General features: G+C 46.5%; 2 protein-coding genes across 5 annotated transcripts in view; one reads left to right on the top strand and one right to left on the bottom strand.

The window, feature by feature from the left end:
• Positions 1-26,312, bottom strand: part of LOC142886954 (immunoglobulin superfamily member 6) — a 102,238-nt gene that overhangs the window by 45,305 nt on the left and 30,621 nt on the right. The gene's annotated exons all lie outside the window — the stretch shown is intronic.
• On the top strand, positions 610-26,243 carry crebbpb (CREB binding lysine acetyltransferase b). 4 transcript variants are annotated; one of them, XM_076024232.1, is made up of 31 exons: positions 610-1,517; positions 5,411-6,006; positions 10,309-10,476; positions 11,031-11,283; positions 11,394-11,507; positions 12,297-12,545; positions 12,646-12,745; positions 13,214-13,351; positions 13,467-13,584; positions 13,713-13,890; positions 13,978-14,040; positions 14,327-14,448; positions 14,957-15,145; positions 15,342-15,770; positions 17,211-17,378; positions 17,468-17,648; positions 17,746-17,864; positions 17,964-18,203; positions 18,811-18,899; positions 19,810-19,890; positions 19,998-20,054; positions 20,160-20,237; positions 20,351-20,418; positions 20,509-20,659; positions 20,991-21,137; positions 21,254-21,367; positions 21,471-21,636; positions 21,719-21,886; positions 22,113-22,274; positions 22,441-22,722; positions 22,824-26,243. In XM_076024232.1, exons 1-31 carry the CDS (start codon positions 1,433-1,435, stop codon positions 25,248-25,250), a joined length of 7,500 nt encoding a protein of 2,499 aa, XP_075880347.1. In that variant the 5' UTR covers positions 610-1,432; the 3' UTR covers positions 25,251-26,243. The 4 variants fall into 4 exon arrangements, with proteins under 4 accessions (XP_075880347.1, XP_075880344.1, XP_075880346.1 ...); XM_076024229.1 differs by having other exon boundaries at positions 19,780-19,890; XM_076024231.1 differs by having other exon boundaries at positions 15,339-15,770.

Here is a 26,312-nt window from a genome sequence, read left to right as displayed (position 1 = left end):
TATTTTATGCTGCAAACCATTGTTTGCCCTATTTTACATCCTGCGAAAGCTCAAACGAAAGGGTTATATTCTTTTAAATCACCACCATTAGGTCAGATTAAATCTTAAATGTGGATGCGCATTAAAACTGTCCAAACTAAAATGCACAATAGGAGTAGGTATTCAAAATATTTTTGGGGGAAAAAATCTATTGATAATGATGAGGATGATGATGATGATGTGACTTAAAAAAAAAAACCAAAAAAACAACACAAAACTGTACCACTGACCATGTTGACGATGTAAGAAAAACTGAATGGCGAAAGCAGGTCGAGCTGGTGTTTGAACGCCGCTCTTCCGGAGTGTTCGCCATTCATTTTGAGTGACGCGTTAGTGCAATAAAGTTTTTTTTTTTTTTTTTTTTTTGTAAACGGCTTTAAAAAAAATTTGTCTACATATTCATTTACTTTCGGCCGGAATTTAAAACGCCGTCTCTCCCTTTAGAGGCGGATTCACGCACACCGACGTGACGCACGGTGGGACACACAGGTTTACGTCAGGGCGTCGTAGCACGACACCTCCCCCTTCCCCCCTCCTCCCCCTTCAGTCTAGCTGGGAAGGAAAAAAAAAAAACTTTTTTGTATCGGAGGAATCAACAGCCGCCATCTTGACGCGGCTCGGAATCGGGATTTCGGGGGGAGCATTAATTTAAAAACCGACCGGAGCCGACCGGACCGGACTAAAATGAGCCTCTCCGCGCCGAAGAGCCAGCCGTTGGTCCGTCCGAGGAGAATTAATCCAGACATGTGAGCTCTACGGTGGGGTTTTATCGTCTCGACAGCCCACTGTATATTTGATTTCCCTTTTAGAGAGCGCCGCTTCTCGCCGTACCTCCTTCCCCCCTCCCCGAGTCGCTGTATTTGCCGGGAGACAGCGACGAAAAAAATCAGCCACTTCATAGAAAATATTTTTGGATTTTTTTCCTTTTTATTTAAGCCCGCGATAGAATTTATGGCTGCCCGATTCGACTGCGAAAAACATGATTCCGTACCGACGCGAAAGCGGCGATCTGCGGAGAAAGGGACCGGTCGACGCCTTTTGTAATATTTTATGATTGTTTTTTATTTATTTTTCTCCGACTGAAAGAATTTTTGGACGTGATTATTGGGGTTAATTATGTGGGTGTTGGGTGTTGGATTATCATGGGGTGATCTTCGGCGGCGAAGCGTGGCGCTGTTGCCTTTCTTTTGAGACCTCCAGGCAAGATTTCGCCAGTCGGCCAGTTCATGAGGGGGGAAAAACCCGAGTGACTGATTGCTCCTTTTTTTTAACGTTTAACGCCTGGGAAAAGTTGACAATTTTGACAAATCACGAAGACTGCTGTTTTGGGACTGGTTCTCGGTCTCCCCCCCGCATCATCTCACCACCCCATCCATTGAGTCCAGCGACCAGGATGGCTGACAATCTGCTGGACGTCGGACCCCCCAATGCAAAGCGACCCAAGCTGAATTCACCTCTCTCAGGATCGGATGGCCCAGGTGAGCACGGGACACTCACGAATAGAGAAAGATAAACAAGCCGAAAGGCGCGATCGCTTCACTGAACTACCCGTTATCTTGCTCTTCTGGTGTCATGTGTGCTCCTTCAAAGGAGGAAGCCGCGCACGGTAACGTTAAGACCCATTGCAACTTCAGTGCTGCTGGGAAACTATTTACGAAGTTAGTCGCAACGGGTGTCGAAAAATCGCATGGGATCTGCTAATCGAGACATCCAAAACTTGTTCTTAGCCACCGAAAAGTTGCACTGTGCAAGATGTGTCATGATAATGCATTTTCTTCTAAGTCGCACTCGCCTTGAGTAGTTCGGTAGCATCTTTGGGTTCAGGCTCGACAACGTTGCAATATCCCCGTTAACCAAAACATGGAGAGGTGCACTTTTTTTCTTTTTTTTTTTTTTAATTATTATTGCGGCCGAAACCGTGGGGACTTGCACGTCTACTCTTCAGCATTTCCGATTCTTGACAGCTGATGTTGAACTTGTCCAATCAGACGGCTGGTTTCTTCGCAGCGCCAAGCCTGCAAATAGAGACTCAACGCCATCGGTTCAGCAGACCATGTGAATGATTTGCTCCCTGTACCAGGCTAGTCGCTATTGTCCAAGATGACATGCATCTCCGTCCCACCTCCCACATCCCAGTGCTCCTCTGGCAGAGCCTGAGATCTCTGTGTTACTGCTGTCATGATGATGAGACAGAACATCTTTTGCTGGCCCAAGGGTCTGTGTTGTCACTGGTCCAACCTGCAGAGCAGCTTTCCAAATTTGCTTAGAAAAGCTCTGTTTTTAAGCAAAGTGAAGACCTTCTCTCTCTTTTGTTTCTCCCGAGTTGACATCCCCACTCTCATCCACATTGAGGTTGTGTTATGATTTGCGTCCTTGGTCAACATCTGCGCCAAACTATGGCGGTGTAGGAGATTGACGTGGTCGCTCACAAAATCAGATTTTATGCATTTTACACAAGTTATTTAACTGTACATGTAACCTCGTAAAAATATAGTTTCTATTTGCAAAACCCAAATTGTCCTCCTTGCTATGATACTGATTTTTTAAAGCTGCAAAACTGTTGTTGAGTTGTTATACCTTATCAGTAACGGACAAAACAGTTTTCATAAATCTGTATCTACACTTTCCCCCCTAAACGAATGATCTTTACACTTTCTGACATTAGTGAAAATGAGTTTGTCTCACTAGACGCTATCCTGCCCTGTATTAAGCGTTGGGAAAGGGACTCCAGTGAAAAGTGCTGGTGCCGTCTGAAAAGTTTTGCTCTGCAATCTCATTTTTGTTCTACCCAGAAAGAATTGATTTATCAAAGGAATCCAGAAGGCTGAGGGAGGTTTGGTGGCATCGTCACAGTGTCGCATATCAGTGTGAATCGTTTAGATGCATGTTTTTTCAGATAATATGGGAATTGAAGTTGGGAATAGAAGTTAGAGTTATTATTATTATACATATATATATATAGTTGTGGCACATACAGGCTACCTCACAACACAACCCAAAAGATGCACGCATGGCAGTGAATACATTAAAAAATTTAGCTGGTTTATGTTCACTGCAAAAACTGCAGTTGCTGTTGTAGCAAACTGCCAGCACGTTTGAGATTATTGTATGATTTTCAGTGTGGTATGTTGTGCAACTTCTCAAAACCCCCCCTATTTCTTCTTGATATATCACAGTGTTTTTCTGTGGCTTCTAATATGATATGGCAGTTTTTGGTTGAAAATGTTATCATACTTGAAAGTATCTCAGTGTCTGTCTCCATCCATACGTCCACGAGACTGGTATCTGGAGACTTTTTGTTGGAAGTTTACATTACGCATTTATTATCTCACAATTAGCAGAAACACACCTTCAGTGTTACTTCATTGTTAGTTGTAATTTATTTTTAATATATTTTTTATATTGCCTTTTTTTTTAAGTGTCAGACAATTTTTTGCTCTTAAATACAAATTCATCTTCTTTTTGGTAAGTTCTTTAGATTTAGCCAGTTACGGATGGTTCCTCTCTGTCGGGAGTTTTACTTGCCGAGTCACGGTACTCTTGGGTAAAGCATTTGAAAAAGTATTTATAGTCTACAATTATTGGTAATGCAGTGACAAATTATGAACGTGTTTCCCTTCCGCCAGCTGTCACTCTCACTTTACTGTTCCGACTCTCATGTTTATGTTAATATGTGACCATACTTTATTGCGGTGAGGTTTAATTATTGTGTGTGATTATTACATTTTCAGCCACAGGCCAGTGCCAAATTTTGAGGTCCTCATTTTTGTTGCTCTGTGTGCTCAGGCTATTCAGCGTAAGCCCGGTGTTGTCGAGTGCAATAGTCACAGAGGAGGTGTGGGTTTTTTAAGCTGTTTCACTTGAAATTTAAGGAGAAAATTTCTCTTGGATGTCATAATTAATTCCTCTGTTTTGTCGGAAATGCATTGCTTGTAATTATTGATCTCTAAAAGTATATTTCAACAGACTGTTGTTGGCTCAAAACTTTACAGGAATGAAGGCCGTTTTTGCTCCCAGTTCTTCCTTATTTACGAGGATAGTCTTTATAAATTCAGAGAAATTTCTTTTGTTTTCTAAAACACTAAGCGTTAAATTTACAGTAATGCAGGTCCATTGCTGTTTCATTTTTATCAGCATTACCAATTTAAAAATTAACTTTTTCCAAAAAGCAATAATAATTGTATGTGGCATTAAAAGAAAATGACGGTGGTAATTAAACATTTATTGGTAATTACAAATTTAATTACAAAGCATTAAATTATCCATTTTTGTCCAAAAGGAACATTTAAATACCAATGAATGACCACGGTAGGAACCGGGTTTTTGATTCCATGTTTCCTTTTGGTCGCTGTGACCTGTTGATTTTACCTTGTCCAGCCCAGACATCCCAGTAAAGACTTTCCTGTTTAATATTTAATCCCCCCCGCAAATTGCCACAACATTTCAATGATAAACAGACTGGATCTCTCTGCAGCCATAATCACCAAGAGGCCACAGACACTGAGCAAGGCGTGTGTGGGTGGGTGTGGCAGGTGTGCTTGTGAAGCCTTTATTGACCGAAAGTTCACTCTCACGTGAAATAAATTAGTGTAGACACGTGATTAGGACTGCCGCCACCATTAAGCTTCTGGTTACTCTCATTGCCCATTGAGTGTATACGTGTATATGTTTTTTTATTTGGTTTTGTTTTGTTTTTTTAAGTTAATTCTGCCCGTCAAGAAGAGGGCTGGTTGCTCAGGTGCCATGTTGATTCCTACTAACTCATCTTTTTGCGCCAGAGAAATTAAAAATCACACTGGGGACTGCATTGCAATGTATTATCTGTGGAAGTGCTCTTCAATGCAGTTTCACTGTATAGAAGCACTATTACTATAATATCTCCAAGTTGATCAACGTGGCGTTGCACAGAAACTGGTCGTTTCATTTCACTGGTTGAAACTGAAACTCCAAACTAACGTGTAGTAAGACTTTTTCATAGCCACTTCTTAAAGCAATACATCCTTGATGTAGATCACATTGTAGCAGGATGTTTCATAAATCGGTTGCATTAAAAATCTATCTACTTCATCTTCTGACTTCATGGCCGTCCTTAGAATTAGGGTGCAGGGTTGGCTGGTTTAACTTAATGTCCGTGTAGTGATTATTTTATGCCATAAACCAAAATTATGACCTCTGAATTTTACAAATACATGTCCAGTGGATATGGGGTTTTCAATGGTTCATGCTAGTATTTGAAAAAGTGTCTGTTCAAGTGGACTTACCCTGTTGTTTACATGCTCCTGCAAAAACGAACTGGAACACATTTGCAGGCCTCAACGATGGACATTTCACATTTCTAGTATTCACGTCACAATTTTCTCTTGTGTTTTAGATCTTGTGTCCCTGTTTGATCTGGAAAATGACCTCCCGGATGAGCTCATCCCCAATGGCGACCTGGGAATGGGAATGCCCTCTAACGGCGGCCCGGGCGGAGGAGGTCCCGGCCTCAACGCCATCGTCCCCGATGCGGCAGCCAAACACAAGCAGCTCTCTGAGCTCCTGCGGCCGGGGAGCTCGTCCATCCTGGGCGGAGGTCCCCAGCAGGGGGGTATGGTGGGCGGCCAACTGGGTGCTGTTCTTGGGAAAAGTCCAATGGGGCCGGGGCCCGCCAATCACCAGTCACCCCAGGGTCAGAAAGGAGGCGTGGCTCCTGGGCAGGGCAACGGAAGTGCGGGCATGGGCTTCAATCAGGCCATGCTGAACAGCGGGCAGGGCCACGGGGCCATGGGCCAGGCTGGTCCCGTCATGAACGGGGCGTTGGGACCGGCGGGCCGCGGCCGACCCGGAATGCCCTACCAGGGACAAGGCATGCAGGGGCCCCAAGGAGCCTCCATTGGAGGCAGCGTGCTGGCTGAAACACTCACCCAAGGAGGACAGTTGGGCGCACACAACACCATGAACCCCCAGCAAGCCGGAAACATGAACAAGGTGGGAACCAATATCTGTCTGTTTCTAATTAGGGATGCAAATGATCGATTAGTTCATTAATCGTTAGTTGATTGACCTTATCGATCGATTAGCTATTAATTGATAAGCTGCGATTTTTCCTGAGAACCTAAATTTCACAATGAAAAATGTGTAAGGAAGACATTATTTAACCCTTAATGTTGAGGGTCTAATGTGACACATTATTACATTAGAGAACAGTAAAAACACCTTAAACCTTAAACTAATCTATCCTCTGACTTTTACTTGACTTGTTTGTTTTTTTTTAAAGTTGTTTAAAAGTAAATTTTTCTAGGTATATTCTTACCATCACAGTGTCTACAGGTGAATTGCTCTTTCCTGCAACTACACTATAACGATATTATATTATTCACGTGTAAAAAAAGCTTCAATTAATTGCGACTAATTTAATTTAATCAATTAAATTCTTAATCGACAATTAATCGCAAATCAATTAATTGTTAACATTCCTATATATATATATATATATATATATATATATATATACATATATATATATATATATATATATATATATATATACATATATATATATATATATATATATATACATATATATATATATATATATATATATATATATATATATATATATATATATATATATATATAAAACCTTGACTTGCCATCTGAGCATAAGATCCAACGATGGAGTCGTGCAACGCAAGCATATTTCCTGACGTTTTTACGATTCAGAATGTTACAACTGGTTGTAGTAATTCAGATACTTATTAACACACCTACGGGGTGGAATGCATTGTTAAGAGATGTTTGACAATTCTGGTACGCTCAGTGTCGGTCCTTGTTGGGACAAGATGGTACCGTTGGGCGATAGAGGAGAAAGTTTTGATCGAGGGAACGTCACGTTCACCGTTTCGGCTTTTTAAGTTTTGCAGAAAAGCTGGTGAATTATTCACATTATTACAGATAAGATTAATAACTGTGCTGATTCTGATCCTCTTTGTCCAACAGAATCCATTTCTCTGGGTTTTTTATTTTATTTTCATTCGCTCCATTTTGCTAGCATTCCCTCCTCTTGCCGCCAATCTCCCCCCCCTCCTGCTTCTGCATGTACAGTCTCTTTTCTCTTTCTCCCTGAGCCTTTGGCCTTTGATAATGGAGCTATAAATCATGTTTAGAGGAGCTGGTTTGTCTGTTGTTGAGGTGGGGGAGGCAGCGCAGAGATGAAGGAACAGCGTAAGAGAAACGCTAGAGAGAGGGAGGGAGAGAGAGAGAGAGAGAGGGAGCAGCGAGAGGGGACTGTGCTCTTGTGCGATCGGGAGTGAAGCAGCAGGCAGGCATCTGTGTGTTCCTGTGCAGCGGAGGGGGGAAGGGCACGCATCGGCGCAGCGCTCTGCTCTGTTGTTAAGCAAGCCGGTCTTTCTCTGCCAGTCCTCCCGTGTCTCCCTCTGAGCTGGCTTTGCTGTTTCTGCTGGAGCTCCGCTGGCAACAGAGATGTACCAATCTGCTTTTTTCCACTTTGATCAGATTTGGATACAGATGTGCCAATACCGATCTGATAACAATGCTGATAATTCACAATTTGTTACAATTATCATTGCTGACATCATGCGAAGGGTTAGACGAAGGTCCAGTAAAATCTGGCCTCTTATTCAAACGGTAAAAAAATATAAATTCATTGATATTTCATGTCCAAAGAAATGCATTCAAATTTGCTGTTGCCAGTTACAAAACGCCTCTTTAACCGTTCCATCTTCAGACAACTGCATGCCCATCTGGAAATGGTGCAGCAACGACTCAAAAGAAAGAAAAAATAAAACGACATTGGCGACCAAAATCCAAAACCCATTTCAAGCTTTGCGCGGCCTGCTGAAAGTTTGCCGTTGCTCTGTAATACTACCCTGACTGTCTATTTCTGCATCGTTATTTTTTTTTGGGGGGTCTGCTGTCTCGCAGGAACCCCTGGTGAAACGTTTGCAGATGCTTTACCGAATTTGTTGTTTTGTACAAGGCAACATCACTGCCAGCCATTTAGCTGCGTTTCCATTACAGTTTTTCGCATTATTAAAGCAATATTTCTAAAAATGCGACCAAGTACATTTGCGATACGCAGGTGTTTCTCTTGAATGGTGTGACGCGCATGAGCTGTAATCCTCGTAAAATCTTGTCCCGCGAGACCCCACTTTGAGGAGGATGGAGGTACAAAGTTTCCTGGATAAATCTGCATTTTGATGTTGTTTGCTGTCAAGAATGGTTGTTATATTTTCCTCTTTGATTACTTGTAAAAACAAAAAAAGAAAAACGTGCCATTTTCTCTTGAAGCGAACTGGTCACGTGACCCCATACGTCAAGTCAGCTGCGAAAAAACTGTTTCCATGACACTTTGCGATGTACCTCCATATCGATACGTCTTAAAAACCGCCTCACGAGAGCGTTAAAACCTTTCAGCGATATTTGAGAGGTTTTTTCCAAGTTTAGGTGTTTCAATTACCATTTTTTTATTGCGATATTTAGGTTTTGCCAAATTCAAGGGGTAATGGAAACGCAGCTAGTTAGATGTGCCATTTTCTCTGGTGTGAGCTCGACTCAATCGGTCAAATCAAAGAAGTTGGCGTGACTTTTCTCATGTGGTTCCGACGTTCACTTTGGTCTGTGTGTGACACTAGTCGTGATAAGGGTCAACTGCAGTAAAACTAAAGCAAATATATAAATGGATCAAGGCTGAAGCTCAGTCTCTACTGAGCCTTTAGACCCCCAGGTGATGTTTAACTTCATTTAGAGGTTCGAGGCAAAAAATAAAATGGCCGCAACGGATTGTGCTTCTCAGCTCAGCCACTAGCTCTTCCGAAAGGCACAATTCACATGTCTGCATTCAAATTTTGTAATTATGAACCCACATGACAGAGCAAGACAAGTCCTGATTGTTTTATTGGCAGGAAACCATTATGCAGCTGTTGTCATAAAAAAAAAAGTAGCGGTGAGGCGGACAGACATTCAAAAGGGGTTAAAGGTCTCGGGTTTTCTCTCTTTACGTGGTTTATCTAAAGGGCGTTTTTCAACAGGCCCTACACGGTTGATGCCAGCCCTTTACGGTACGGTACAGCTCGGTTGGAAGGAATTTTCCATTGGCTTGGTCAGTTTGTTCAATCCTGTTAACTTGTGTCAAATCACTGTCCTAGCAGAGAAAATGTAGACGCTGGAACGATCACTTGAGTCTCCGAGTCGTTCATTATTAGACATGAATATCCGCACAACTTAAGTCCAGCTAAGTTAAGCACAAAACAGCAACAGCTCTATTCGAATGGTGTTAACAAGCTAGCAGCGTTAAAATCGCTATTAGGAGCGAAACTTGCGAGTCAGAATCGCTGCATCGTAAGTTTCGCCGCCAGCGACACCCAATCAGAGCACGGAGTTAGCGGTAGTGGCTAACGGTTTATTGACACCATTCAGCGGCTGTACTTTGCAAATAGCCTTCAAGCTAAAGTTGCTTGAGGTTACAAAACACATGTACAGTCCTCATATACATGTTTTCAAATAGTGCCATGGCCGACTATTCTCTCGTCGAGCACATCTCCCTCCCTTTGCCCATCAGGCCGGTGGTCCATCGCATCCGCTTTAGGCTGAACAAACCTCCAACATTGTCTCTATTCGTTCCACTCCGACTATTGTAGTCCTTGGTGCTTCGGTAGTCGCTCTGCATTGTTTTTATTTCTCTGGACACTGTTTTGCTGTACAGGAGCGGCCACCGGCTGCGAAACCAGGAAGATTTGTTCATTGCGTGTTGCTCTGTCCGTCCAGCTCTCTTTGAGCTTTTTCTTCGGCCACAGAGAACAGAAAGGTCCGCAGTTCTTCGTTCGCCCATGGTACAGTTTCATAAACATTTCAGTTTTTAATACGTGATAATGTAAAAATCAGCCCAGTTTTGGGCTTTCGTGAAAGACTCCCGTCGGCTGTCGTCAAAACTCTTACCCGCTCAGTGCCCTGCACGTTGCTACGTCACCCTTATGGTCTCTGCTCAGCACGCTAGGAACCCCAACGAAGCAAAATTGTAACCCTTGTAACCATGTTGCCTGTGGAAATGCGTGATAACCGAGCTGTACCGTACCGAGCCGGCACCCAGCGACCCTGTGGAAAAATCCTCAAATTTAAGTTCCTAGAGCTGTTTGTGGTGTGCACCAACACCATGTCTTCCTGTAGTATTGTTTGAACCGAGCTCGAGTACAAGGCCAGTGCGGTGATACAACATGCCGCTGGATATGCAAATGATCTGACACCCCCTCTTTCCTAATTGCCCATTAATAGATGGGGATGTCGGGAGCTCCATTTGGCCAGCAGTACGGCCAGCCGGGGGTGCAGCAGATGGGGCCAGTGGGAGTTAATGGCCAACAACTGCCCAACAAGACGGCTCTTTCCAACAATCTGGCCCAATTCCCTGCTGAACTGAAGGGACCTGGGACTGGGCCAAACATGGTAAGCGTCTTTCTGATCTATTGAAAAAAAAAAAAAAAAAAAAGGTGGATCTTGGTCCATCTCTTCTTCCAAGATGACTTGCACTCGGCTTGTTTAAAAGTGCATCTTTATACCATGATCAGTTTCTGAAGACAGGGGTTACGGTTTTGGTTGCATCTGTCCTCTGTGTTTTTGGTTGTTTGTTTTCTGATAAAATTGTGATGTAAGATTGCAACGCTCATCATTGCAATGCAAACAGTGATGTTGGATTTTTGGTTGGAGTTTTTCTGAAGATCTGTTTGGATCTGAATAAGTCTATAAGATCTGTCTGGATTTGAATAAGTCTCAAAAAAGGTCAGAAAGGTCATAGGAAATGCCACGTCGGTTAAAATAAATCAATGGAATACTCGCATACTGATAGAAAAGGCCTAAACCAATACACTCTTCTCTGCACGTTCATGAAGTTTTGTGATTATTTGACATCTCTCCTCATCCATGAGGCTGGAAGTGATGACCACTGACATGTTGCTGCATCCTCCTGGCATAAACCCTACCTTACCTTACCTGCTTCACAGCCCCAGATGCAGCAGCAGGTGGCTTCGGTCGGCATGGTCCCTGGGGCCGGCGGCGTGTCGGCGGGCCCAACCGCCGACCCCGAGAAGCGCAAGCTCATTCAGCAGCAGCTGGTCCTGCTGCTTCACGCACACAAGTGCCAGCGGCGGGAGCAGGCCAACGGGGAGGTGAGGGCCTGCACTCTGCCCCACTGCCGCACCATGAAGAACGTCCTCAACCACATGACCCACTGCCAGGCTGGCAAGTCATGCCAAGGTGAGTGATCTCCAGGATGATATGAAAAAAACAAACAAACGGTGAAACTCCAGCTGATGCGCTTGAGTTGAAGTAACTCGTTTCAAATTGTTTTTCTCTTGACTGTGCAGTGGCCCACTGTGCGTCGTCCAGGCAAATCATCTCCCACTGGAAGAACTGCACTCGGCACGACTGTCCAGTCTGCCTGCCTTTGAAGAATGCCAGCGACAAGAGGAACCAGCAACGTGAGTACCTCCAACAACTCCTACGCCCATTATAAATCCACATGGGAATCCTCAGCTGAAGTTAGAGCTCTGTCAGAGAGAGGAACATTCTTTACGGCCATTGACTTTAGAAAATTAATTAATTAATTCATCTGGAATACCCATTCGATTTTCAACAAGTCACATTTTGAGCGCTGAGAGCCTGCATGTGTGGTGTGAAGTGCTGCCACCTACAGGTCGTGCGTTCTCGCCACCGTCGTGTGCTGGCTCGGCGAGCCCGAGAGACTGAGCAGAGAGCGGATTCCACTAGAAAGGCTGGGCCTGTAATGTGACACCCATGGGAGGGGCTCCGTGGCTCTGCTATGAGTGGGGGCAGGGTCTTTGGGCAGCATGCTCTCTGATTGGTCCAAAGGCCCTCTGACAGATTTAAATCCCCCGCAGAGGCAGCGTGCTCCCTGTCAGTGATCAACACAGGAGGGAGCAGTACACGGATTTTAAAAGGAAGCGCTGCCTAAGGATTGATTGATTTTTTTTAAATCTATTTATTATTATTATTTTATATTTTATTTTAGATTATTATTTTACATTATAAGTATAATTTTTTTTCTTATTGATTTTTTTAATATATATATTTCTGTTGGTTATTTAAAGTATTATCTCAATTATAGCATTTCATAAATGGAAATACTATAAAACATAGAATGTCTTTTCCCTCCATAGAAAATTTTATAATTTCAAATTTTAAATTCAAATGTTTTTCTTTAACTGAATGCTTACTACCTGTCTGTTTATTTTCCGCTCCTCTTCTAGCCACGCTGGGCTCTCCTGGCGCCGGCCTGCCGAACGCCATCAGCACCGTGGGACCCGGTCAGCCCAGCGCCACAGCCATTAACAGCGGTGCCACTCCCATCGACCCCAGCTCCATGCAGCGGGCCTATGCCGCCCTTGGCCTGCCGTACGGCAACCAGTCCCCTGCTCAGGTCCAGGGGCAGGGCTCTGCTCAGCAAACACCCTCGGGTGCCCAGCACCAGCAGCAGCTGCGAAACATGAACGCTCTCGGTATGTGACAGACAGACAGACAGACAGACAGACAGACAGACAGCCGTTTCACTTTTCAAGATGTCATAACTGTCGCGTTGTCCTCTTTTGTTCTCATTAGGCTCCAATCAGATGAACCAGATGGCAGGAGGGATGGGCGTCCCCTCCTCAGACCAGACTGGCATGCATCCTGACTCCTCCCTACCATCCTCACTCAACAGGTGAGTCTCCTCAAAAATCATGACATCTCCAAATTATTTATAATTGCTTTATAACCGGATAAGCATGATTTTAGTGAAGCAGGGAGCGTGACAGAGAAAGTTTGAGAACCACTGTAAGAAGTCAAGGCAACAAGAATTCACAAAGATTTGGAGGCCCTTTATTATGGACTTTGATGTTTGTGCAGCTCTACAGTCACTTTGTTGGCTCTTTGAACATTTTTGCACACTCTAAACATGCATAAAATTTTTTTTTTTAAATATATGACATTGTCTATATTGTATTTTGTGATTAAAGAGCTGGCCTGCCTCTTGATGCTGTGTTTTGCAATTGGAAAAATGGCTAAATACTGAAATGGCAGACACTTGGCAGATGAGCTCGTCCTTAAAACCTACAATGTCGATCTTTGTAATCATGCGTTTATAAATATGGCTCTGAACGTCTGTTGCTCGTTTCATCTCCGTCTCCAGTCAGCTGATGCCAGACGGGTCGGTAGGAGGTGGATTGGCGAACCTGCCCGCCGCCACCCCTCTCTCTGCCAGCGGAGTGAGGAAGGCCTGGCATGAGCATGTCACTCAGGACCTGCGCACCCACCTGGTGCACAAACTGTGAGTCTGATCGATAATTTTTTTTTTTTTAAATAAATAAATATACTATAATAATACTGTGGTTTCTGTCAGAGGCAAATCAAGTTTTTAATCATTTTCCATTCATCTCCCTCAGTGTACAAGCCATATTCCCCACCCCCGACCCCGCAGCACTGAAGGACCGGCGAATGGAAAACCTGGTGGCGTACGCACGCAAGGTCGAGGGTGACATGTACGAGTCGGCTAACAGCAGGGTGAGTGCAGAGGATTTTTTTTTTTTTCATCCATTTGCTGTTGCAATGCTCCGAGATGCCAAACGGTGATCTACAAGTGATCCAGACATTTGTTTAACATTAACCGTTTCCTTTTTCCCCCTCATCAGGATGAGTATTACCACTTTTTGGCGGAGAAAATCTACAAAATCCAGAAGGAGCTGGAGGAGAAGAGGCGCTCACGGATCCCCAAACAGCCTGGCATGGTGGGCGCCGCCGGGCCCCAGCAAGTCAACCCCATGTCTCAGCCCAACGCCATGGGCCCGGGACAGGCCATCCGACCCCCCAGTGCGTACTAGAACACACCGAGTAGAGGGATTCTCTTCATTGTTTTCAAAAGTGGATTAAAATGGCTACTCTCCTGTCTCCTCTCAGATGGACCCGTCTCCATGCCCAACATGCCAAACCAGATCATGAACCGCATGCAGATGCCTCAAGGTAGCGTAGCCCGACTTCACAGCAGAACGTTTGCTCGGAGGAGAATCCTCTCCTGTGTCGGAATGAGATTCAAGGCCATAAGTGGTTTAAGCGAGTGACAGTGACGGCGCTTGTGCCGCTTTAACCACTTTAAGTTGAACATGTTTGTGGCAGCTGCGACACTGTTTTGTACCTCTGTCGGCCCATTAGCCTCGCGCTGTATTGAATTACCGCTCCCATTTGTAATGAAAACATGTAAACAATTTGTCGTGTGTGTGTGTGTCTGCGTCTGTGTCTGCTCCCACAGGAATTAATCAGTTTAACCCGATGGCGATGCAGAACGCGCAGATGTCTCAGGCACCCATGGGAGCGCGGGCTCCCTCTCCCATGAACCATCCGCAGCAGATGAACATGAGCTCCGTCCCAGCGGTGAGATCTTTGTCCCCCGTCTCCTGGAATTATTCAATCTGTGCGAATCAATTGCGTCTGTGTTCACTTTAAGTGAATGAAATGTTTGTTTGTCTGCTTGTTTTAGCACCAGCTTCCCTTTCTTTCCATTTTCACACTCTGTTTAATTAGAAACCACTGACAATGATAGATCTGTTTATGTATCAGCGTTTTTGTTTTTGTTTTTCATTTGACACTTTTTTTTTTTTTTGCAAAGGTCAGGCTACAGAATGTTTTTGTCTTCTGCAATGAATGAGCACTTTGGTCAGATTGCTATTGTTTTATGCTTTATGAAATTGTAAATTTTGAAATGTTTGGGTACCGAGCTACAGAAGTGCATTGTTGCCACCCTAGGAAAAAAAAAAAACAGGGCTCAGTACCACATTATAACGTGAAACCACCACGTTATTTCGTGATCGTTTTTACCTTATTTTGTGAAAGTTTGTCGTTATAACGTGAAAATTCTCGCTTCTGCTTTTTTCCCCTATAGATGAACATGTCACCGTCAAGGATGCCACAGACTCCAGGGATGATTGGCGGCCACACTAACAACATGGTCGCTCAGACGACCAACCAGGGCCAGTTCCTGCAACAGAACCAGTTTGCCGGAGCTGCAGGTGGAGCGATGAATGTGAATGTAGGCCTGGGCCAGCCCATGGCGCAGAGTGCTGTCACACAGGTGAGGAGGCAGCAATTGTGCCACTTCCTTAACTGAAATACACGTAGTCCATGCCTTAGGTTGCTGGAGATTTAGTATGTGTCTATATTCATATCTCCCTTCTCTTTCTGTAGGTTTAAAATGAGTTCAAAATGTTTCAATGAGTGAATGTGTTGTCTTGTGCTAACTGTGCATCTGTTGCTCTCTGTTTCAGCAGCCGCAGAACTCTAACCTCCCCCTGAACGTGCTGGGACCCCTCGGCTCGCAGATGCCCTGTGTGCCTGTAACCCAGAACACCATGGGTGCAACCCCCCCACCCAACACATCTTCCAACCTGCAGGCTCCCCCTCAGCAGCAGCAGCAGCAGCAGCAGCAACAGCAGCAGCAACAGCAGCAGCAGCAGCAGCAGCAGCAGCAGCAGCAGCATCCTTCTGCTCAGGTGCCACAGCAGCCCTCCACCCCGGCCTCAGTGGGGCCTCCCTCCTCCACACCCACCCATGTACCCAGCAGCCTCCTAGGCCCGGCCTCAGCCATGAGCACTCCCCCCGAGCCCTCCCTGCCGCTCACACCCGTGCAGCCCCAGACCGAGCCCCCGAGCCAGATGCAGCAGCCCACCTCGGTGCAGGCACAGCACCCCAGCACACCGGTGAGACACTAGGTTCACGGATAGATACTGAAGACATCAAATATATGAGCAAGATAAATGTAATTATACAGTTAAAAAAAACACGTTTAATAACTCTGAACATGCTTTTTATGAAAGGTGGCATTTTTGAAGAATTAAAATAGAAAACGTGTTTGAGTTATTTTACGCTTTTATTGTTTCCTGCATAATTCCACGTGTGTTCATACGTAGTTTTGGTGCCTTCAGTGAGAAACTGCAATGTTGATAGTCATGAGAATGAAAGAAAAGACATTCAATTCATAGGGTGTCCAAACTTTTGACTGCTAGTATACGCCTGTGCTTCTGACCACTCGACTGTGTGAGTTAAGTGCTCGCCTGCATTGTGAACCCAAATTCTGGGTTCCACATTAACACAGATGAAAAACAAAAAGTCTTCATCTCTGTTTCGTGCCGTGTTTTTGTATTCACAACTTTGACTCAAACCTCAAAGAGCGTGCAAGAAAACATCTTTGTTTTTATTTTAGGAAGTTGTTGTCTAAAACTTTCATTAATGCTCGCCTGTGTGTGTGTGCTATATTTACGTCGTCTGCAGGGGCTTACAGTAGCTGCATTTTGTTATTAGGCGAGCTTAAGTTCTGCCTTCGCTGCAGCTTAGAATGGATGTTGCCGGCGTTTAATTTGTTTGTCTATAAAGTGATTATATTAAGGAAATCAAACCTTTTATTGTTCCTTCCTGCTCGTTATGTCTTCCTGCGGTCCATTACCGCTGCTTAATCTGCAGATTATTATATTGCTGGCGTGTAAAATTCTTCCATTGGCGGAACGAACCTTGTCGGCATGCGTTGATTAATGTAATGCTGTTAAATGACTTTGTTATGTGTAAATACCACAAGGCCAATCAGTCCTTTGCACATTTTTCTATAATCAGTATTAGGGAGGTTAACAATTAATCGATTTGCGATTAATTGTCGATTAAGAATTTATTTGATTAAATTGAATTAGTTGCAATTAATTGAACATTTTTTACGTGGGTAGTTAATGTCATTATAACAGTGCAGTGGCAGGAAAGAGCAATTCACCTGGAGATACTGTGATGGTCAGAATATACCGAGAACACGTTACTTTTAAACAGCTTTTTTTGAAGAAAGAAAATTGCATTAGAAGTCAGCTTAAAGTCAGAGGATACAGGTTTCGGGTGTTTTTACTGTTCTCTAATGTAAAAATGGGCCACATTGGACCCTCAACATTATTTAAGAGTTAAATAAAGTGTTCCTGACACATTTTTTATTGTGAAATTTAGGTTCTCAGGAAAAATCGCCGCTTATCAATTAATTGTTAATCGATCGATAAGGTCAATCAACTAACGATTAATGAATTAATCGATCATTTACATCCCTTGTCAATCTGACTCCATTCAACCCATTCGCAATTAGAATTTCTATTCTCTTCTTTCCATTGCAGTTGTCCCAGTCGGCGACAAGCATCGATAACAGGGTGCCCACGCCGGCTTCCGTTGCCGAGCTGAGCACCCAGCAGGCTCTGCCAGACATGAGCAGCACTGAAGTCAAACCTCACATAAAAGAGGAAGACGATGACTTTGGAAAGAAGCAGAGGGACGTGAAAATGGAGGTATGTTCAAAGGATGACGCTTTCTCCACGGAGTCCTCAATAGCTTTGGCGGTGTACCGGTGTGAGATGTGAAAATTGTGTTCCTGCAGCAGAATGATGAAACCAAACCCCCTCTGGTGAAGAAAGAGGAGCCCGACGCAGTAGAGCCAAAGCAGGAGAAGATGGAAACGGAGGAGAAGAAGCCGGTGGTGAAGACTGAACCCAAAGAAGAGGAGGACGGCGGGGCCAACGGCTCCTCGGCTGCCTCCGCAGCGCAGAACCGCAAAAAAGGTGAGAGAACGTGCGGCGTGTCTGAGTGCCCGCTCGGCGAGTGAATGCATCTTCATGTCGTCTTATCCTGGGACACTCACGTTTCGTTTCGCTTTAGTTTTCAAGCCAGAGGAGCTCAGGCAAGCGCTAATGCCAACACTGGAGGCCCTGTACAGGCAAGATCCAGAATCACTGCCCTTCAGACAGCCTGTAGACCCCCAGCTGCTGTGTATTCCCGTAAGTACTACACATGGAAGGACACATGCAGACCGTGCGGGAAAACACCGTCGCTCACCGTGCAAACGACTCCCCCCCCCTCCCCCTTCTGCCACAAAGGACTACTTTGACATTGTGAAGAACCCCATCGACTTGTCCACCATCAAGCGCAAGCTGGACACGGGTCAGTACCAGGAGCCGTGGCAGTACGTGGACGACGTGTGGCTCATGTTCAACAACGCGTGGCTCTACAACCGCAAGACGTCGCGCGTCTACAAGTACTGCACCAAGCTGGCGGAGGTGTTTGAGGTGGAGATCGACCCCGTCATGCAGAGCCTGGGCTACTGCTGCGGCAGGAAGGTGAGACGGGCACGGGAGAGGGTTTATGCACCAGGGGAAAAAACTGCATGTCAAGCAGCTTCTCCTTTCTATTAATAGTAGCTGTGTTTCCATTACAGTTTTTCTCAAAATAAAAGCGCTATTTTTAAAATTTCGAGAAAGTACAATTTGTGATTTGCAGGTGTTTCCATTGGTGCAAAACGCATAAACTGTAATTCTAAGATGTAAAATCTCTCTTGCGGGACCGAATTCATGTAACTTTGAACGTAAATGTACGTTTGTTTGCTGTCAAGGATGGTTGTTATATTTTTCTCTTTGATTACTCGTAAAAAAATATTCTGTCTCCTCCGTCCAAACTTAACGCCCGAAAAAAGTGTTTCTATGACACTTTTGCGATACACCCCTATATTGATATGTCTGAAAAACCACCTCATGAGAGCGTCAAAACCTTTTAGCCTTATTTGAGAGGTTTTTCAAAGTTTAGGTGTTTTCAATTTCTGCGTTTCCAATTCGAAGGGGAAATGGAACCGCAACTTCTGATGCTCACCTGAGTGAGAAGCTTTGAAGGGAGTTGAATTTCTAAATGTTGATCTGATTTTGTTTTATTTCATTTATTTCTTTTCCGCAGTACGAGTTCTCACCCCAGACCCTGTGCTGCTATGGCAAGCAGCTGTGCACCATCTCCAGGGATGGCACCTACTACAGCTACCAGAACAGGTAAAGTTTGAGGCGACGCAGTTGTTGTTCAGCTCCATATTGACCAGAAAACTACTCATCGTACAGCGGCAACTGTCAGCAAAGCTCCACATGGTGGTTGGTTTTGTTGGCACTCGCACACTAAAAAAGCTGAACATGGTGACAAAGACCTCTGTGCACTATCAGGGCCCATAGGAACCTGCTCCAAAGCGCCCTCCTCTGTGCGGTATTGGCTACTGCACCACAGTGTCATTAGATTGCAGCACCGTTGAATTAGCGGTCATTCCTGTATTCAAGCAACTTGAAATTCAAAATATCAGCAAGTTGGAACATTTTTTTAAAATTTAAAATTGTGTCATTTATTTTTTCTACTCCAGTTCTGCATATAGATTTAAAAAAAAAAACATAGACATTTAGGTTTTCAAACAATTTGTTTTAACTGTCGCGCCTTTCTTACGCATGACATCATTCTCTCATCAGCTCAAAAGCATGTTTTCTATTCCCTAAAAACAGTGTTGTGAAAGTTGTTTAAAGTTTCCTGTTTTCATGTTGCATGCAGTCCGACGGTGTAGTGTCACTTGCCGATACTTCATTCATTTTGTTGTTGTTGACATTCATTCTCATTGCATTGACCATCTCCAGTTTGAATGAGTGTAGCTGAATCATTTCCATTTCAACAGTGACTAACCTCTACCTCTGCTTGCGTGTGTCGTGTGTGTGTGTGTGTGTGTGTGTCTGTGTGTGTGTGGGTGTGTGTGTGTCTGTGTGTGTGTGTGTCTGTGTGTCCATCCTTCCGTCTCGCCACCGCCTGCCTGCGCTCTGTCCTTGGTTCTTGCATTCTGCCGCCCGTGCGCCGGTTTGCCTGTGTTGCTGCTGCTGCTACTGTGTGTGCTGGCTGCAGTTCACCAAAATATGGCCTTGTTGCCGACAGGTATCACTTCTGTGAGAAGTGCTTTAACGAGATCCAGGGCAACAGTGTGACCCTGGGGGACGACCCGGCTCAGTCGCAGACGTAAGTTTCAACTTCCAGTGGGTGACGGACAACAGTTTATGTTTTTTTTTCTAAATCCGTCAGTCACAGCATCCGACGTGATCTTTGCTGTCTCTTTTAATTTGCAGTAAGATCTCAAAAGAGCAGTTTGAAAAGAAGAAAAATGACATGTTGGACTCGGAACCGTAAGTGTCAGTCGTGACTGACTGGGCAGTTTGACTCTCCTGAGTAATTTCTCGTTTTTGCCAAAAGAAAAACCCACACAAACAAACAAACATATGTGGTTGCAGGTTTGTTGAATGTAAAGACTGTGGACGAAAGATGCATCAGATCTGTGTTTTGCACTACGACGTCATATGGCCGTCGGGGTAAGTCAGACTGCCGGGAAACTATCCTGCCCTGTGAGGATTCCACAGGAAGCTGTTCAAACTCAATTACTGTGTAATGTCACTAAACTCTTCTTTTTTTTCTTTTATTCCAGCTTCATCTGTGACAACTGTCTCAAAAGTTCCGGCAAAACAAGAAAGGAGAACAAATTTTCAGCCAAGAGTACGTTCATTGTAATCCGTCCAACCCAATTTCAGCATGCATTTTCACTCTGACCCGTCATCTTGAACTGACGACCTTGTCTTTGTGTAGAGTTGCAGCCCACGCGGCTGGGGACGTACATTGAAGACCGAGTCAATAAGTACTTGAAAAGGCAGAGTCACCCGGAAGCCGGCGAGGTGTTTGTACGAGTGGTGGCCAGCTCTGACAAAATTGTGGAAATTAAACCTGGCATGAAGTCTAGGTAAGGTCCTCGTCTGCTGATGAAGCTGCTGCTCCTGATGGAGTCGCAGCCTTATTTTTCAAATGCTGTTCTGTTTGAATTGAAAATCTTAAATGTAGATTTTTAAAAACCTACACTACCAGTCAAAATTTTGGACACACACTTCTGATTTAATGGTTGTTCTTGTTCTTTTCATGACTATTTACATTGTAGATTGTCGCTCAAGTGTAGAAAGTAGTAAACAGGCGTGTCCAAACCTTTGACTGGTAGTGTACTTGACCTGAAATTGTCAAAAAAAAAAAAGACCTTGTCCCTCACTCATGTCCTTCACCATAACTTGACTTTTCCCCAGGTTTGTGGACTCAGGTGAGATGGTGGAGAGCTTACCTTACAGAACCAAAGCACTTTTTGCGTTTGAGGAGATAGACGGGGTGGACGTGTGCTTCTTTGGCATGCACGTCCAGGAGTACGGCTCCGATTGCCCCTTTCCAAATACCAGGTAAAAAGAGAAACCGCTGGAGATCATCATCACCTTCGGCTCGTCCTGTTTGCCTGGCACCTGTGCGTGTCGCCCTCTGACGACGCTCTCTCTCTCTCTCTCTTGTTTGCCTGCAGACGGGTTTACATATCATACCTCGACAGTGTTCACTTCTTTAAACCGCGCTTGCTGAGGACTGCAGTCTACCACGAGATCTTAATAGGCTACCTGGAGTACGTCAAGAAGCTCGGGTGAGTCAACGCCGCTGGATGAAGAGAAGCCTTTGCGGGCCACTGTGTTAATGCGTCCGCTCTCCCCGGTGCTAAACATGTTCATATTGTGGCGCTCCCTCAGGTACGTGACCGGTCATATCTGGGCTTGCCCGCCCAGCGAGGGAGACGACTACATTTTCCACTGCCACCCACTCGACCAGAAGATCCCCAAGCCCAAGAGGCTCCAAGAGTGGTACCGAAAGATGCTGGACAGGGCTTTTGGCGAGAGGATCCTACACGATTTCAAGGTGAGGGGAGGGAAAAAGCAAAAATAATGCATGTTTCCTTCACAAGCCGCGTCCCTGATGCAACTCTGGTGGGTCTCCGCAGGATATTTTCAAGCAAGCGACGGAAGACAGGCTGACCAGTGCCAACGAGCTGCCGTACTTCGAGGGTGACTTTTGGCCTAATGTGCTGGAGGAGAGCATTAAGGAGCTGGAGCAGGAGGAGGAGGAGAGGAAGAAGGAGGAGAACACGGCCTCGTCCGAAACCACCGAGGTAAGTTCAGCCGATAGGTGGATTAAGCTGCAGGAATCCTGCGCTGGTGCCAAAACCAACAAGCTCATTCTTTGACCCTTTCCCTGCTCCAGACTCCCACCAGCCTCAAATCGCCATCACAAAAAAAGAAAAAAAAGAAAGATTTTTGGTCCTCTCCAGTGGATAATTTGTCTTGCCTGTTGAGCAATCTCCGCTCCCCTGAACACCCTCGCTCATTTATTTCCAGGGAACGCACGCTGACAGCAAGAATGCCAAAAAGAAGAACAACAAGAAGACCAACAAAAACAAGAGCAGCGTCAGCCGAGCCAGCAAGAAGAAGCCTGGGATGCCTAATGTAGCCAACGACCTGTCCCAGAAGCTCTACTCCACCATGGAAAAGCATAAGGAGGTGGGCACCAACTGCAGATTTTCTCGTCCTTTGTGTTGAATATTTATAAGGAAAAAAAAATTGCCATTACATGCAGACTTGCAGCAACGTCTCCCAATGGCATCGACCCATGCGGTTGCTGCGATAATATTTTATCACCATGCTTTCCCTCCTTTACATGCACCAGGTATTTTTCGTCATTCACTTTCATGCCGGGCCGGTGATCAACACCCTGCCGCCCATCATCGACCCCGACCCTCTGCTGAGCTGCGACCTTATGGACGGCCGCGATGCCTTCTTGACCCTGGCCAGGGACAAGCACTGGGAGTTCAGCTCGCTGCGGAGGTGCAAGTGGAGCTCCATGTGCATGCTGGTGGAGCTGCACAACCAGGGCCAAGACCGCTTTGTCTACACGTGCAACGAGTGCAAGCATCACGTGGAGACCCGCTGGCACTGCACCGTCTGCGAGGTAAGGACGCTGAACACACTGGTCACCTGCGTGGTTTTATCATTTCAATTCCTGGCGCAAAGCTGACGTGGGTTGGGGGGGTCTTTCTTACCTGCCTGCAGGACTACGACCTATGCATCAATTGCTACAACGCCAAGGGCCACGAGCACCAGATGGTCAAGTGGGGCCTGGGCATCGACGACGACAGCGGTCAGGGCGGAGAGGCCTCCAAGAGCCCGCAGGAGAGCCGACGCCTCAGCATCCAGCGTTGCATCCAGTCCCTGGTGCACGCCTGCCAGTGTCGCAATGCCAACTGCTCGCTGCCGTCGTGCCAGAAGATGAAGCGGGTGGTGCAGCACACCAAGGGCTGCAAGCGCAAGACCAACGGCGGGTGCCCCGTTTGCAAGCAGCTCATCGCGCTGTGCTGCTACCACGCCAAGCACTGCCAGGAGAACAAGTGTCCCGTCCCGTTCTGCCTCAACATCAAGCACAAGCTCCGCCAGCAGCAGCTGCAGCACCGCCTCCAGCAGGCGCAGATGATGCGCCGCCGGATGGCCACCATGGCCGGGAGGGGCATGCCCATGCCGTCTCCACCTACCTCAGCTGCCCCGGACACGCCCAACTCCATGCAGCAGCCGCACACGCCGCAGACTCCCCAGCCAATGCCCAACCAGCCCCCACCACCGCAGCAGCAGCAGCAGCAGCAGCTTCAGCAGCATCAGCCTCAGCCTCAGCAGCAGCATCTGCCGAACCCCATCAACATCGGCCAAGGCTTCCCCAACAATGGCGCCGGCAGCCAGCCGCCGACCCCGGTGGCTCCGGGCAAACCGGGGCCGCAGTCGTCCCCGCTCCATCAGCAGCAGTCCCCCCTGCCCAACATGCAGCAGCACCACCAACAGCAGCAGCCGCAGCCTCAGCCTCCGCAGCAGCCGCAGCAGCGACCGCCGCAGCAGCCGCTCCTGGCGGCCCTGAAGGTCGCCAGAGAGATCGAAATGGCTGCCAAGGCCAGGCAGCAGCAGCAGCAGCAGCAGCAGAATTACGCCATGAACGGGATTCCAATGAACCACCCGCGAATGATGGCGCCCATGCAGGGCCAGATGCAGATGATACAGGGCCCCCGGGGTCCACAGGTGATGCAGTCAATGCAGCAGGGTCAGTGGGGCCCCAGCATGCAGAATCCAATGCAGAACGCCCAGGGCCACCCGCCGCAGGTGCCCCCCCAGCAAGTCCCCATGGCGCCGCAGCAGGCTCAGGGAACGCCCATGGCCCCGCAGGGCCACCTCTTGCAGAGGCCCATGATGCCCCAGCAGCAAGGCCTCCAAATGGCCGGTGTGATGCCCCCGCAGGGCACCTCGCAGCAGGGCATGACGCCCCAGCAGCACAACATGCCGCGGGGCATACCAGGCAACATCCCTCCGAGCGCCCTGCAGGACCTGCTGCGCACGCTCAAGTCCCCGAGCTCGCCGCAGCAGAAGCAGCAGGTCCTCACCATACTGAAGTCCAACCCGCAACTCATGGCCGCCTTCATCAAGCAGCGCACGGCCAAGTACCAGGCCAACCAGCCGCCGCAGCAGCAGCCGCAGCCAGGACTGCCACCGCAGCAGCAGCAGCAGAACCCTCAGGCCATGCTGAGCTCCCAGGCGGGAATGCAGGCCATCGCGGCCATGGCCAACCAGGTTCAGAGGCCGGGGATGCCGCCGCAGCAGCAGCAGCCGCAGCCGCAGCAGCAGCCTCCTCCGCAGGCAGGCCCCCAGGCAATGGGAGCCATGGGTCCCCAAGGCCAGATGATGAGCGCGGCTCAAAACGGCAACCCTCAACTCTACCGCAGACAGCAGCTGCTCCGGATGCAGCAGATGCAGCAGCAGGTACAGCAGCAGCAGCAGCAGCAGCAGCAGGGAGGCATGGCTCCGGGCCACGGGCAGTTTCCTCCGCAGCAGCCTGGGCCGGCCAGCTTCTCCCAGCTCCGCATGCAGCAGCAAATGGCTATGCAAGGAGGCGGGGGCCCCATGGGACAGCTTCCTCCAGCGTCCCAAATGGGCCAACCCGGCATGGGCATGGACGGGCCTCAGAACCTCCTCCAGCAGCGCATGCTCCAGCAGCAGCAACAGCAGCAGATGCTGAAGCAGCAGATGGGCTCTCCGGTGCAGGCCAACTCCATGAGTCCGCAGCCCCACATGCTCCAAGGCCAAACCCAGGGAGGGCCTCACCTGTCCGGCCAGACGATGGCCAGCGCCCTGGGGAACCAGGTGCGCTCGCCGGCACCCGTGCAGTCGCCCCGTCCACCCTCGCAGCAGCCCCCCCACTCCAGTCCCTCTCCGCGGATACAGCCGCAGCCCTCCCCTCAGCACAGCGCCCTGCACTCCGGCTCTCCGCACCCCAGCCTAGGCCCCATGTCGGGCTCCATGGAGCAGGGACACCTGGGGACCCCAGAGCACAACGCCATGCTCCCGCAGCTTAACACGCCAAACCGAGGGGGGTTGAGTAATGACATGGGCATGGTGGGTGACGCGACTGGGGACACGCTGGAGAAGTTCGTTGAAGGATTGTAGCATTATGCGACAGAAGGCCTTGAGGAATTTTCGTACTCGCTGATGTTTAAGGTTTCAAGAGATACAAGCAAATGAGTCGTACAAGGCCTGAGACTGTGAACTCTTTCTCATTTGAGGGACAGTTTTTTTTGTTTTGTTTTTTTCTTCCAACACGGAGCGATTTAGTAATTGCTGTTGTAAAGAAGACGACAAAGAGTATATTTTTGGTTCCAGACCAGTCGTGTGAGTAAATTACCCTGGTCTTTTGTGTTGTTTCAACTTGTTTTCATTTCTTATGCTCTGGTCTTCAATTTTTTACCAAAATGTTTCAAAACAAAAAAAAGATTTCATTTTAATATTCAATTTTTTATTTTGTACCTTTGCAATTTATTATTGTATTTGTGTTGGAGACTGTAAAATTATTGTCTTTGGTTTTTGTTTTTTGCCAGGTTCCACCTCTTGCTCAGTTTTTCTCATCCTGGCTAATTTATTATAATATGCCATTTATTGAAAGGACTGCCTTTGGGAAAGCCTTAGAGTCTATGGGAGATTGTATAGGTCTAGGAGCTATTGCACACATCAAAACACAAAAGGCAGGTGTGAGGTAAGCCTGCAATGAATCTTGTTCATGTTCACAGGTGCCGGAATGTTCTTTTTACTGCTTTAGACCCAGAAATTGTCTTGCAGATGTTCAAAAAAATAATTGCTTTGTCTGTTCTTCAGTCTAAAGAAATTCTCTTTCAATTCTGAACCTCTTTTGCCTGTGGTGGGAAATGATCTTGTTTGACTGCTGATTTGTGTTCAGAGAGCGTTTTGTGCATCATTTTCTGTCCTGCATTACACTTGAATTGTTAAAAAAAAGAAAAGAAAAAAAAACTTCTCTAATGTAAATCATGCAGCTAGACAGTACTGTAAATATGCAAAAAATAAGAATGAAATCACTGTACAAACTGGTTCAAATGGCTCATTTCGTACTTATATAACATATTGTTAAATAAACCTGTGTGCCACAGACTCTGCCTCAGATTCATATTATATATTTAAAAAAAAAAAAAAAGTGTATTATTCTGCAGCTAATTTTGT

This window comes from Nelusetta ayraudi, unplaced genomic scaffold (assembly GCF_046127955.1).
Source record: "Nelusetta ayraudi isolate G7.1 ecotype Tasmania unplaced genomic scaffold, CSIRO-AGI_Nayr_v1 ptg000016l, whole genome shotgun sequence".
Taxonomy (NCBI): domain Eukaryota; kingdom Metazoa; phylum Chordata; class Actinopteri; order Tetraodontiformes; family Monacanthidae; genus Nelusetta; species Nelusetta ayraudi.
The sequence above is the reverse complement of the archived record's forward strand: the minus strand, read 5'-3'. Positions and strand labels throughout refer to the sequence as shown.

Bases quoted from the DNA above. Each gene is read 5' to 3' on its own strand.
- crebbpb (XM_076024228.1), top strand. From the start codon at position 1,433: ATGGCTGACAATCTGCTGGACGTCGGACCCCCCAATGCAAAGCGACCC. The intron at 17,379-17,467 runs GTATGTTCAAAG...GTGTTCCTGCAG, and splicing joins AGAGGGACGTGAAAATGGAG to CAGAATGATGAAACCAAACC. The intron at 21,887-22,112 runs GTAAGTTCAGCC...ATTTATTTCCAG, and splicing joins CCTCGTCCGAAACCACCGAG to GGAACGCACGCTGACAGCAA.